Source organism: Phaethon lepturus, unplaced genomic scaffold (assembly GCF_000687285.1).
Source record: "Phaethon lepturus isolate BGI_N335 unplaced genomic scaffold, ASM68728v1 scaffold39193, whole genome shotgun sequence".
NCBI lineage: Eukaryota > Metazoa > Chordata > Aves > Phaethontiformes > Phaethontidae > Phaethon > Phaethon lepturus.
Genome location: NW_010531855.1, coordinates 33538 through 45748, shown reverse-complemented (window position 1 = coordinate 45748; position 12211 = coordinate 33538). Strand labels below are relative to the sequence as shown.

Genomic DNA, 12211 nt, shown 5'->3' with positions numbered 1-12211 from the left:
GGCGGCCATGGCCTCCAGCGCCGCCAGGCAGGCTTTTGGAGCAAGCATCGTGTGGTTCCTGAGTGTTTGTCCATAAGCACAAAAAGCGTTCAGCTTGTAATTTTCCTCTGCCGAAAGGAATTTTGTGCAGGCAAACTCAGATTGACTGCAGTAAGTTGTTTGTTTTGTTTTCTGTCACACCTTAAAGCTTGCTTAGAGAGATGGCCGCTTTGGATCTCACAAGGAGATTGCTGGTCATAAATCCAGGTGCTTTCACCTGGGTCTTATGCTCCCTGAGACCTTTGGCAGGTGGAAGGTTCTGTGCATACAGAAGTTGTCGCTGGAGCTGGGTGGAGTTCACTGTTTTCTTCGTTTCTATGTGCTTGTGAAGGGAGAGAAGCTTAGGGAAAAGGAGTCTGTTTGCTTTAGGTGCTGATTTTGTCACCCTTGAGTATTAATTTATTTCTAAATCGGGGAACATAACTTAAGGTCATCTTTCTAGCACAACTTTATTTAGGTAGGCACAGTTGCCATCTTAGGATCCAAATGGTCATGACTTGATTACCAACAGATGATGTCAGCACAGTATTGTTCAGGTCAGCAAGGCTGTGAGTGTGCAGGCGCATGCTTTTCATGTTAAACATCTAGAATTGCATTATGTTATTTGTATGCAGGTCAAGTGAGTGGAATTCCTGTTACTCTTAAGATACAGACTGCATTTAGCATAGATCCATTTGATGGATTCATCACAAATAACAGGAACTAACCTATGCTTTGTCCAAAGCTGATACACAACTTCACAAGTGCAGAGAGTGTATTTGTTTACTGCAGACTTGGAACTAGAGCAAAATGGAGAAATCCAGAAGCAGGTAAGCAATAATAAGATGCTACCTCGTTAAAGACCTTAGCTGTATTTTTTTTTTCATAATTATGGCATCTTATGCATTCCATGGGACAGAAGAAAGCTGAATTATTCTCATATGAGGTCTTACTGGTCTCTATGGAACATTATTAATCAGAAAGTGTTCCTTTTAAAAGCAAAACAAAACCCAACAAAGACACCACCCTCATCCCTAAACCCATCACGAAACACAACTTTATGTGGGTTTACATTATCATAACATTCAAAGGTAAGAATTACGTTCTTGAGCTTGAGGTATTAGACTGGAACGTAAGCTATCTGGATATAGCTGTTGGCCCAGCCACAGACTTATTCTGTGGTATTAGTTGGTTCTCTTATTCTTCCCATGCTTTTATTTTCTAACTTTACAAGGGAGAAATGATCCTTCTCTGACTCTTATTTTTCATGGCTACGTGACATAAATTCTCATGGACATGGGCCGTCATCACTACATATGTGTAGGATGTACAGTGTTTCAAATTTAGGAATAACCTGTTAAAAATTACATATATTGGAAAATCATTAAGTATTCATGTGCCTTAGACTTTAATACAAAACTTGTACATGTTCTACCGGAGTTTGATTTTTTTGGACTACTTTGTGTTACGTTGTCATTGCATATGGTCGGACCAGGTTTACCTTTGGAGCAGATTGGAGGGTTTTAAAGGGAGTTGGGCCTAATAGATGTTCACAAGAACTTGTGCTGAAAGCTATTTTGCATAAATTTCAAAGTGCCTGAAACTCTTTTCTTCAGAAGTGCATACAGTTGCCTTAACTGCACATCTTGACATGAACAGAATTATTTTGTCTGCTGGATGGCGCCCACCTCTTTCAGAAAACGTTCAGATAGTATTTTATAGGAGAACAAGAATTTAGCATGCTCTCACAAAATATAGGGCTTGTTTTCTTTCATTAGCTTTGTTTTAGCTCCTTGCAGCTTGCTAGAACAAGCCAAAAAATAACTATTTCTTTCTATGATATTTGTGTGTGTGTGCTGGTTTTGTTGTTCCCTCCCTCCCATGATAACTGTGAGCAGTTACTTAGCTCAACTCCTGAAACTTAATAGCAGAGATTGTTCCAATAACTTCGTGGAACCAGCATTTTTTTTTTCCTGGCTGCAGCCATGTTTTTCCTAGCTCAGTTCAGGTGACTATTAGGGTGAGACTTCAGACTATCCTCTTCTGTTGCCTGTTTCGGAGTTCAAGAATGTGTTTGTGGTTTTAATGTGCAAATTTTCAGGGTGGTGGCACAATTTGTTTTGGGAAAGAAGCTTCGATACAACTGGTTCAGCAAGTTTTATCTGGTTAGATTTTTTTATAATTTTTGTTTTCAGAAAATTACTGAGACAAAATACTGAGACTTCATAAAAACATACTTGTTATTTTTCAGATCAGAACTACATGTGAAAGTAAGCCGTATCACAGAAAAATATGCCTAATTTTGTTTTTTAATGATGAATATGTAAAAACAGGAAAGGCTATTTAGGTTTTTTTAAGGAAGAAACACATGTAGTTAAAATACGAGCAAAACTAGGAGAGAGTTCCTTGTAAAAGGCCTGTGTATGTAAGTGCATTTCATGTTAAAATGGGGAATTCTCGCTTCAGTCCTCAAGAGAACTTTTCAGCAATGGACAGAATACCTTGATATGTTCTAAAATAAAAGGCAGAAAAACACATTCAAATCTTCTCTCTAAAGGCATGCTGTATGCACACAGATGGGAGGGGAAGCACAAATGCATTTAAAGTGCTTTTTCATTTCGACTTTAGAGGAGAAAGAAATTGTGACACGATTGTGCTGAAATGTGTCTCCCTGCTTGTCTTGGGGAAACAACTTTAAAATTTGAGACAGTGTAAAAGGCCTGATGAAGAGACAATAAATGTGTTTTAACATCTTGTAGCTGCCAACTTTTATATGTGATTGTATACCTCTTTTATAGATTAATTTATTGAAATAATGCCACTTTTGCAGTTAGTTTTACACCACATATTTCTTCTTTCCTTTTAAGTTCAAAATCTCTGAAGATGCATGAAATCCGACAACTGCCTAGGTGTCAAGTGCATGCAAGTGGGCAATCTCTTGCTCCCCAGTCTGACAGACATCAATTTCAGGACAGAGCTGATTATCTGGATCAAGTCGGGTATACCTGGCATCAAAGAAGAAGGTTAAAAGAATTCCAAATCAGGTGATAAGTACAAAACATAATTTTCACTGAATGGAGCAGGGGGATCAGAGCTAAAGAAGTCTGGTTTTAGTAGTACAAGTGCAGGCTAAGGTGGAGGTTTTATTCAGAGGCATGCCAGACAGTTCTGAAGATGTCTTGTGGTAGTTTGAGGACATGCATTGTCACAGTCAGATTTTGTACATTTTTGATTTTCTAATGTAAAATTAAAACCTGGCTATTTAACAGTATGCTTTGTTGGGGACTGCTAGGTGTAATGATTTAGTCTTGCCCTCCTCTTGTATGTCTTTACTTTTGTTTGTTGAAGGAATCTTGACAAAGCTGGGATGGTAATAGTTCAGAGACTAAAAGCCTAATGTTACTTAAACAAGTGGAGCTGATCTAGCAACTTAGACTTGCTGAAAGAGGGAGGTCCTGTTCCTGGCTGTGTGCTTTAATTAATTACCTTGTGATGTCTTTGCTTATCGAGGCCCTCTGTGAGCCAATAACTCTTAAATCTATTAGAAAGAAAAAGGAGGGGAAGGGGTGGTAGTATCACAATCACAGATTAGTGAGTTGGAATTGGTACTTGGAGAAGCTTCCTGAGAAGCGCAACTGCTGTTGGGGAGGTAGGGAGAAGGAAGATGTGCTGATTTCAGACAGGGGTAAACATTAGATTGGCTCAAGTATTCTGGAAACAAGTCTGACTCAGGTGGTTGACTTCAGGGAAATAGTGATGTTACCACTTTTAAATCACAAAAAAGCTCCCCAGTTAATCGGCAGCCTGCTTGTTAGTATCAATGGGTGTAAGTGGGCTGCTTGCAGAAATTTCAGCTGCCTAGGGCTCCTAAACAACTATGTCCCAATTCAAGTCTTGCAGTGATGCTTGGGCCTCTATTTATGCTTGGTGAATAGTCCTGTTAAAGGTACTAATTTCAGGATGTAGATATTTTGTATATGCATTGATCTCTGTAAAACCAGACCCTTAGATTTATTACTGAAACTATCGTAAAAGTTCCTATTTTTACTGCTGCCTGGGAATTAACAGAGGAAGAGTGCAAAACAACTAACCTTTCCTTGTATTCCAGATATCTAGGAAGGAAATTCTTCTCTCTGTGGGCAAAAAGGACATTTGGACAAGTTCTCCCTTCTAAAGCCAGGTAGCTGAAGTTCCAAAAATGAAGGGTGGGTTTTGTTGGTCGTGGTTTATTGTTTGGTTGTTGATTTTTTAAAAATACGGTTTAGTGCTGTACTATTGGGCTAAGAGAGTACTGGCTGCCAAGAAAACATTTGGATGTCTTTTGAGATCATTTGAAGGTTTATTTGAATACCCTTCTTGTGCCTGCTTTTTGTTTGTTTTTAATAATCATGGTTAAACTTCACTAACTAAACTCATAGGGATTGTGGTTGTCTGGATGAAATTGAACTGTACAGGCATATAAATGATGGGGTATGATTGTGATACCTGCTTTAACATTTTTTCAAAGTTAGAGATAGATCTTTAAATTCAGTTCATTTTACGGTTTGCACTGTTGTTCTTAATGTATATCTATATATGCTTTGTATCTGCCTGACTTTGAAATACCTGTGGCAGATGATTTGTTTCTGTTGTTAGTGTTCTGTCAGGTACTGAAAAACAACGCTTTGATGCTCTTTTCTTGCTTTGCTTTAATTTGCATGTTCATTCTTGTTTTACCACGCCCTTGGGAACTGAAGCAGTTCCCAGTGGAAAGACCTGCATTTGTTGCAGTCAAGAGTAAGAACAGACCCAGGGTTAGCAGATTTCCTTGTGTTGTATCACATATGCATTCTGACTGTGTCTGCCTTAGCTGGTAGACGGAAGTTGTCCTGTGAACCTTACCATTCTTGCTATCCCATATACTGAATTCGCACGACTCTGTGTGTGTAAACTCAGGACAATGACTGTTTTACTTTTTTTAGGAGGATGAGTGGAAATACATTTTAAAAAGTTCAGCAAGGAACGTAAGCAATAAGTAATTGCCTTTTTAGATTTAAGAGTCCCCAGTTCGCCATGGCTTTTATTTGCAATATTCTGTTAATGCACCAAGTAAAAAAAAAAAACAAATAACAAACGTATAGCTCATTTCTTTTTTATTTTTCTTTTTTTTTTCTTTTCTGCTTGAGTGCTTGGAATGACTTAGCAACTTGGCTTGGGGTAGGTAGCTATGAATTGCAACTTGTGAGAGGATTCATACGTGTTTCACTTGGGAACCTCTAGGTATTCTGGGCCTAATCCTGTTGTTATTGCAGACATGACCAGTTTCATGAAGCTAGTAGGATAGTTGTGATCAAAGGTTCTTAGCCTGTATGTTTTCTTGGGTCCTTCTGTTTTCCTTCTCTCCATTAAAAATACAAAGAGATGAGAAATTTTTTGAAAGTATTCATACTGCAGTTCATGAGACTTTCTGGTTCTCAGGCTGCTGCCCAGATCATCTTGACCACATGGAAAAAAGTTTAAAAGACTATTTTAAAATAAAAAAAATTAATTGCTTGAAATAGTAGATTATGAACGTTATTTTTAGTTCGGTGATCAAAATCCTAATTCCCTTATGCACATCCTCCTATATTTGAATTTTTAGATGTTCACAATTCAGTTGAAATGTAGCATTGCTTCTTACCTGGTCAGGTGCTTGTTAAATCTGGGTATAAAAGCAGAGGTTGTTCTACTGAGGTTAAAGAAATTGAAGATCATATGTGACTTGTGAATCCATTTTCTTTGGGAAGATACTAAATTTGGGATGACTTAAGAACACAATGGAAATATCAAAGCATTGTAAAATCTGAAGTAGCTTTTGTATTTATTTCTATACTTAAACTCTTTTGTCTTAAAATAAAGAAGAACAAAGTTAGCAAGGAAAATACATGGTTCATTATCAGCTGTGCTGGTGGTTCAAGTAAAACACAGAACTGAGGATAAAAGATGCAAGTTGTTCCTAGGTCTAAAGTCAACTGGCATTCTGATATTTGACAAGTCAGTTAACAACACCTGTCTTTCCTTCCTTGACTTTATGTGAAGTATTTACAGTCAGTAAGCTATTGCTCCTTGTCATACTTCATAGAGTCTTGGAATAAAATGTCACAGTAGGGTAGTGTTTTTTTAAATGCAATTCGATGCTGTTAGGCTAATCAGATGAGACCGGAAAAGAGGTAGCATAATCTTCATGAAAACTGTTTTGCGGTCAACCTGGAAACCTGTAAGTTTCCCATGTCCAAATCTTTCAACTGTTTAGATGCTTTTATGACCAGAAGATTCTTCAAATAACTTTTGGAGAGTGGAAGGAGTGGTGGACTGTTTGCCGAGAAAGGAAGCTCAGCCTCAGAGCAGACAGCCATTACAGGTTTGTGAAATGACTTCCTATTATTGTGTGTATGTAGCAGTACGAGAAATTTTCCTTAGGTTCTGAAGGAGTTATTAATACCAGTAAGCATGTAACATTAAGAGTACCTCGAGGCCAAGAGCAATGTCTCATTGCTTGTTTGCATATTCTTCTTCCCCTCTTTTTTTTTTTTTTTTTTTGTTGCTGTTGTCTTGGGATGAACTCAGAATTTCCTATCCAATAAATCTTTAGTGTGCAGCTGAACTTGAAAGAATCCTACTTCTAGGCATTGGTTGCTATTTCACTGAACGGCATGCTTTTCATTTTTTCAGGCATTTACTCCATAATTTGATATTCAAGGCTTGGAGAGCCTATGTATGCCAGCAGCAAGGAAAGAGGAACAAATATTATGTTGCAGAGTCTCATGGTAAGCGTAGAAGTGATGGTAACTACCTTTATTTAGGGACATACTGAGTTGGGAGTTTCCAAGGGAAATATTTACACAGAATCTCTGTCCCTTGTATGTGTTTGCTCACTGACCTCCCCCACCCCTGAAAGTGTAAAGCTTTTAGGTACAGATGGTTGTCTGTCTAAAGCTGGCAGGTTCTGTTTGATGCACTACTGTATAGCTATATAGTTACTTAGGGATGCCAGTGAATAAGCTTAAGGGCCTCTCCATCTGCTCTGAATTGCATTGTTTGTTTTTTGGGGGGTGGTTTGGTTGGTTTTTTGGGTTTTTGTTTGGTTTTTGTTGTTGTTTGTTGGTTTTTTCTTTATCACAATATGTGTTCAAATACATATTTTTTGATAGAACATGTTATTGTCATTCTCTATTGACTGTGGCTATAGACATTTAACGCTAATTCCTTGTGGTGTTAACTGCCCATATTTTATCTGTATTCACTATTCCTTTCAGCTTGTGTCTTGCAATTGAAAAGAAGCCCAAGCTTTTGAAGTGCGCCTTGTCTTACTGTGTAGACTCTTTGCTCTGCAATGGATTTGTCCTACTGATGAAGTTGCCTGTATTGGTTGCAACTTCCTTTGGTTTCAGGGAATATCTGTTTTCCTGAAGGGGAGGATGAGTCTGTTTTGAAGATGATACTGTGGTTTTGTTCTGTGCTGATTTGCAAAATAGGGTCTCTTTGCATATGAATGTAGCCTCAGAATATTATATAGACGGGCATCTTTGGAAACAAACTGATAGGCTATCTAGATTCCCATTCTTACTGAGTGGGGCCAGAAAACTTACAGAAGCAGCTGCGTGTTACTTAGTAAAAAAGAAAAGTGACCTGTTTTAAGGCAGGTTAATACTTGATTCACCAGATTGTAAGGAAATCTTAAAAAAAACCCCACCCCACAACACAAAACTGTAGTGTTTTTTAGCGTAAGTGTGGAGGAGCATAAGATAAATAATGTTTTTTCCAACAACTTTCCTTCAGTAGTGCCAGTTCTGACAAGTCAGACTGTTGTGAGGAGAAAGTGCAGTGCACTGCATATAGTGGTAAACTGGAATTTGTGACACCACTTCTGTTTTTAGCTGTGTGACCAGCCTGCTAAATAATCTTGACTTGTTTCTGGTTGATTTCTCTGCTTGTAATAGAGAAAAGCTCTTGAAAAGCTACTGATGAACCTGATGAACTTTTTGTTTTTTAAACAAGCCAAAGAAAATCCTGTAATTCTTACCCAATAAGGTTGTTACGCTGATTATTGTTATACAATTATATACCCTGTAAGCACTGAAGACAAAGCAATACCATTGTCTGATAATTCACGCTGCTCTGAACAAGTGGCATGATGCTGTCAGCGTTTTAGAGATTCTTGTTGGTGTGACACCCTCAGCCAGGGTGGATGGTCGTGGCTGCGGCTCTGGTGGCTGTTGTTTCAGGGTTTCCTATGAGCTGTCACTGCAGGTTGAGGGGACTGGAAGTCAGGGACAAGTGGTGTTACAGTGTTACATTAAAAAATGCCAGATTCTTGCATGAACTTTAAGATGCTGTAATTTTTTTGTTGTGCACAGCAAAGAAGCAAATATTGCTCAGGACCTGGCAGCACTGGCTGGTTTATGTTGATGTTCAAAAGACAAAACATGGGATGCAGTCTGTGGCACTGGCATTCAGGGAAAGAAGCTGTTTGCGGTAAGAATGGAGTGGCAACAGGCAGAGGGGCAGTGACCATAAATGTGTTCTGTTATCTTTTCCTGCAGTGACTTTGTTCCATGTTTGATTTTTCTCCCCCGCCCCGGTCTGTGTGTGTTTCTGAATTCTTCTGGTGTACCCATAGACTCTGAATTTAAAAGATTGTTGTTCGTACCTTTTTCTGGTGAGAGGAAGGCGATTTCTTGCACCAAAGCATGGAACCTGCATTTGATCATGTCTGTAACATTGTTTTGGCAGTATATCGTGGGCAGTGTGGAGAAGACGACACTACCAGAACTGCACTGGACACAAAATGAATGTTTTGGCTCTGCAGCATTGGGCCCACAGCCTGCAATTTCGAGTAAGTCCCAGGACCTGCAACTATTACCATTTCTAATGTTTAAAATGCAGGCACGTGTGACTAATGTGTTGCAGATTAATAAAAATTGGCCTTATACTCATTTGCTTTACAAATTGTGGTACTTATGATGGAAGAATGTATTAGGACATGAAGCAGCATCAGGGGAAGTTCTGACTGGGTGTTAGGAAAAGGCCCTTCACTGAGAGGGTAATAGGTCACTGGAACAGGCTCTGCAGGGGAGTGGTCATGGCACCAAGCCTGTCAGAGTTCAAGGAGCATCTGGACCATGCTCTTAGTCATGTGATTTAATTTTAGGGAGTCCTGTGAGGAGCAGGGAGTTGGACCTGATGAGCCTATCTAATTTGAGATACTCTATGATTCTGTGAAGAAGGTCAAAACAATTTTTTACAAGAAAAACTTCTTTACAAGAAATCTAGGCAAAGCAAACTGGATCCGTGTCTTAAATTTGCTAGGAAGCAGACTGGCCAAAAGGAATTATTACTGTCTTACAAAATGCTTGATGATAGTGAAAGTATCGGAGTGTTTTTCACCAAAGAGAACTAGCCACAGGTAAATAGGAGGTAAACAAAAACATGTATGTGAGTTTGCAGCTGTGGCATTTTGAGCAGGGCATGATGCATCTAGCTCTCTAGAATGCTGAACGCCACAGAGGTCCAATGCCCTAGCCTGTCGGGAGGCAAGGTGGCACTGATCAGCCTCTGTGTAAGACAACATTTCTTATGTTGTTTATGTTCTTATGTTGATTCTTATGTTTTAACTCCATTTTGGGGTAAGAAAACACAATCCAGCATTTCATTTTCTGAGAAGTTGTCAGCTCCTTCAGTAAATTGTTCATCCTAGCTGAAGTGAAAACAGCATGATTCTCTTTCTTTCACTGGAACTGTGGCTTTTTGTCCATTTAATTGAAAACAGGTAATGTTATTTAATTTGGCCTTTGCTGTAAGATGGCAACACTGCGTATTTGAGGCCAGTATTCTACTAAGGAGATAAACTTGTGACTTGTGAAATCTTATCATATCTCAAGATGTGATTCCCTTTCACATCAAAATACTCTGAAAGCAAGCCTATTATCCAAAAAGTGTTATTTTGGCCTTTTAATGCAAAAAGTGTGAAAATATCAAAAAAAGGAAAAAAGTTTGATATTGACATTGTTTGACCTTTCCTATGCTGACATTACTTTGGCTTTTGTTTTGGTTTTGTGTTGGGTTTTTTTTTCCCCATGTGGGGAGGAGCCTTATTGTAACATGGCTTTCACCTTTAGGTCTTATGTGGAATTTCCTATTACCTGTGTGTTCTTCGTCTTCTCTTCTTTGTTCTACTTCCCTAATCTTGTCCATTTTTCCCCCCTTACTGCCCTCCCTCCTCAATTGTTCTGTCAGGCTTGGCAGCAGTGGCGAGAGCTGTATTTATACAGCCAGAATGACAAGCAGAAGGAGGCTAGGGCAGTAACTCACCATCAGCACTGGGAATTGAAGAGATGCATGGAAGCATGGCTGAGATACTTAAACCTGCACAGAGCAAAGAAACATCATAATGGTGAGTTTCTGATAATTCTGAGTGGACAGAATAGGCCTCAGCTCCTTTGCTTAGGGCACAGTGGTTTTGGGTTTTTTTTTTTACCTGTTCTAGGAGACACTGCAATATTTCTGCTGGCTTAAGAGATGACGAGATGCAGCTTGGACTGTACACAGTCACAGGCCTGGCTAGCTACAGTTATATACAGAACTGTCAGGAAGATCACCTGCTTTCTGTGTGATTTAAAAGAAAATGCTTTAAAGTTCCCTTGATGAAAACTTCTATGTTTCAGATTATATTCTGACTGAGATACCAATGAGAAGGATTTATTCTGGACTACTGTCAGTAAATCTATGTGTGGATTTTCTCAATAATCAGAAAATCACAGCTCCTACAGGGGTGGTAAAGATTATTATGCCAGTTCTTTTGTTTCTTCCCTTGAAGTCACTGGAGTGAGTTCAGACATTTGTGTGAACACCTATTGATAGGTGGTCGTGGAAAAGAATCCAGCTTGGTTATCTGGGAACCAGTAATAGGAGTATGCTGAAATGTAAGCAAGCTTTTGTATGTTGAACAGTGTCTTAACTTCCCCTTCTTAAGTTAGGCAGTTTTAAAGCAGTAACATAGTGTACTTTGTGATCAATAGGAAGAATGTAGTCCATAGCTGAGTGTTACTGTGAATTCTTACCACCATTTTTCAGTGTTAGAGCTTCTGTCACTTCAGAACCAGTGGCTTAAATGTCATGGCCTCATCTGATATAAATGAGCCCAGGATGGAACAAGTCATAAGTAATTTGTGTGTTTGTTTTCTAGAGTTGGCCCAAGAGCATCACCGAAGCAGGATAGTCCGACAGTATTTCTCTGATTGGCGGCTGTCATGGGAGTGCCAGAGAAGAATGCACACTCAGCGAAAGGACATTGGAAAACTAGCAGCAAGGATTGCCTTATGGAGAGTCTTTGCACACTGGAAGCATTGTATCCGATCTGTACCTCGTCCCTAGCAGGGACAGGTGAAAAGCATTTCCGTGGGGGAAAGGTCTGATTAATAAGCAGGAATGTTGTGCAGTAGCATGTATGACAGTAAACATGTTATCGTTAGAATGATAACAGTTAGTATGTAAGACCATATTAACCATTAATAAAACTGTTGCAATTGCAGTATGTTAGCCTGTTGACACCTAAGAGCCTGCCAAAGATAATTGAAGGTCAGGGAGGAACTCCTTACTTAACAGTGAATCAGAAGTGTATTGTTGTAAGCCAGCAAAATCTAAAAACTTGACTGTAATCAAAACTTGTGCAGGTAACAGTGCTGGAAATTCGAATATTGAAGCAAATTTAGATGGAGATCTAGTGCCCCTCTGTGGAGAAGGTTGTGTATGTATCAGGATGGATGTTTCTGTGATAAAGATACTTTAACTCAGTGACAGATGTTGTACTGTGTGTGGAAGAGACTCGACAGTGTGAGTTGGCTGAAAAACACTACAAGCATCATCTGTTGGTAAGAGGACTGTTATGCATTAGGTGGAAGGGGCTGTGGAGACAATTCGAATGTTTCTGACTGGCAGTGTGCCTTTAATACTAACGGTGGTGTGGGGGATGCACTATTTTCTGCCATGGTGAGTTTGGATTGGGCATCAGGTTTCTAGATTCCAACTATTCTGGAATCTGCCAGTTGAATCCAAAGGGGGAAACTGTGCTGCTCTCCAAAATAGTTATTCTTCCAGTTGGGAAACTGGTGAAGTAGCAGATTAATCTTGATGGTATTGGGCTACCATGCTCCCTGGCCATTTCACTATAAGATTG

General features: G+C 39.3%; 1 protein-coding gene across 1 annotated transcript in view; it reads left to right on the top strand.

The window, feature by feature from the left end:
• The first annotated feature begins 828 nt into the window (after positions 1–828).
• Positions 829–12211, top strand: part of SFI1 (Sfi1 homolog, spindle assembly associated (yeast)) — a 29730-nt gene continuing 18347 nt past the window's right edge. Inside the window, exons 1-10 of the mRNA XM_010284694.1 lie at positions 829–848; positions 2886–3062; positions 4127–4198; positions 6290–6397; positions 6709–6803; positions 8394–8511; positions 8770–8872; positions 10273–10429; positions 11222–11383; positions 11836–11906. Coding sequence (XP_010282996.1) covers positions 829–848; positions 2886–3062; positions 4127–4198; positions 6290–6397; positions 6709–6803; positions 8394–8511; positions 8770–8872; positions 10273–10429; positions 11222–11383; positions 11836–11906 — 1083 coding nt within the window. The remainder of the gene's footprint in view (positions 849–2885; positions 3063–4126; positions 4199–6289; positions 6398–6708; positions 6804–8393; positions 8512–8769; positions 8873–10272; positions 10430–11221; positions 11384–11835; positions 11907–12211) is intronic.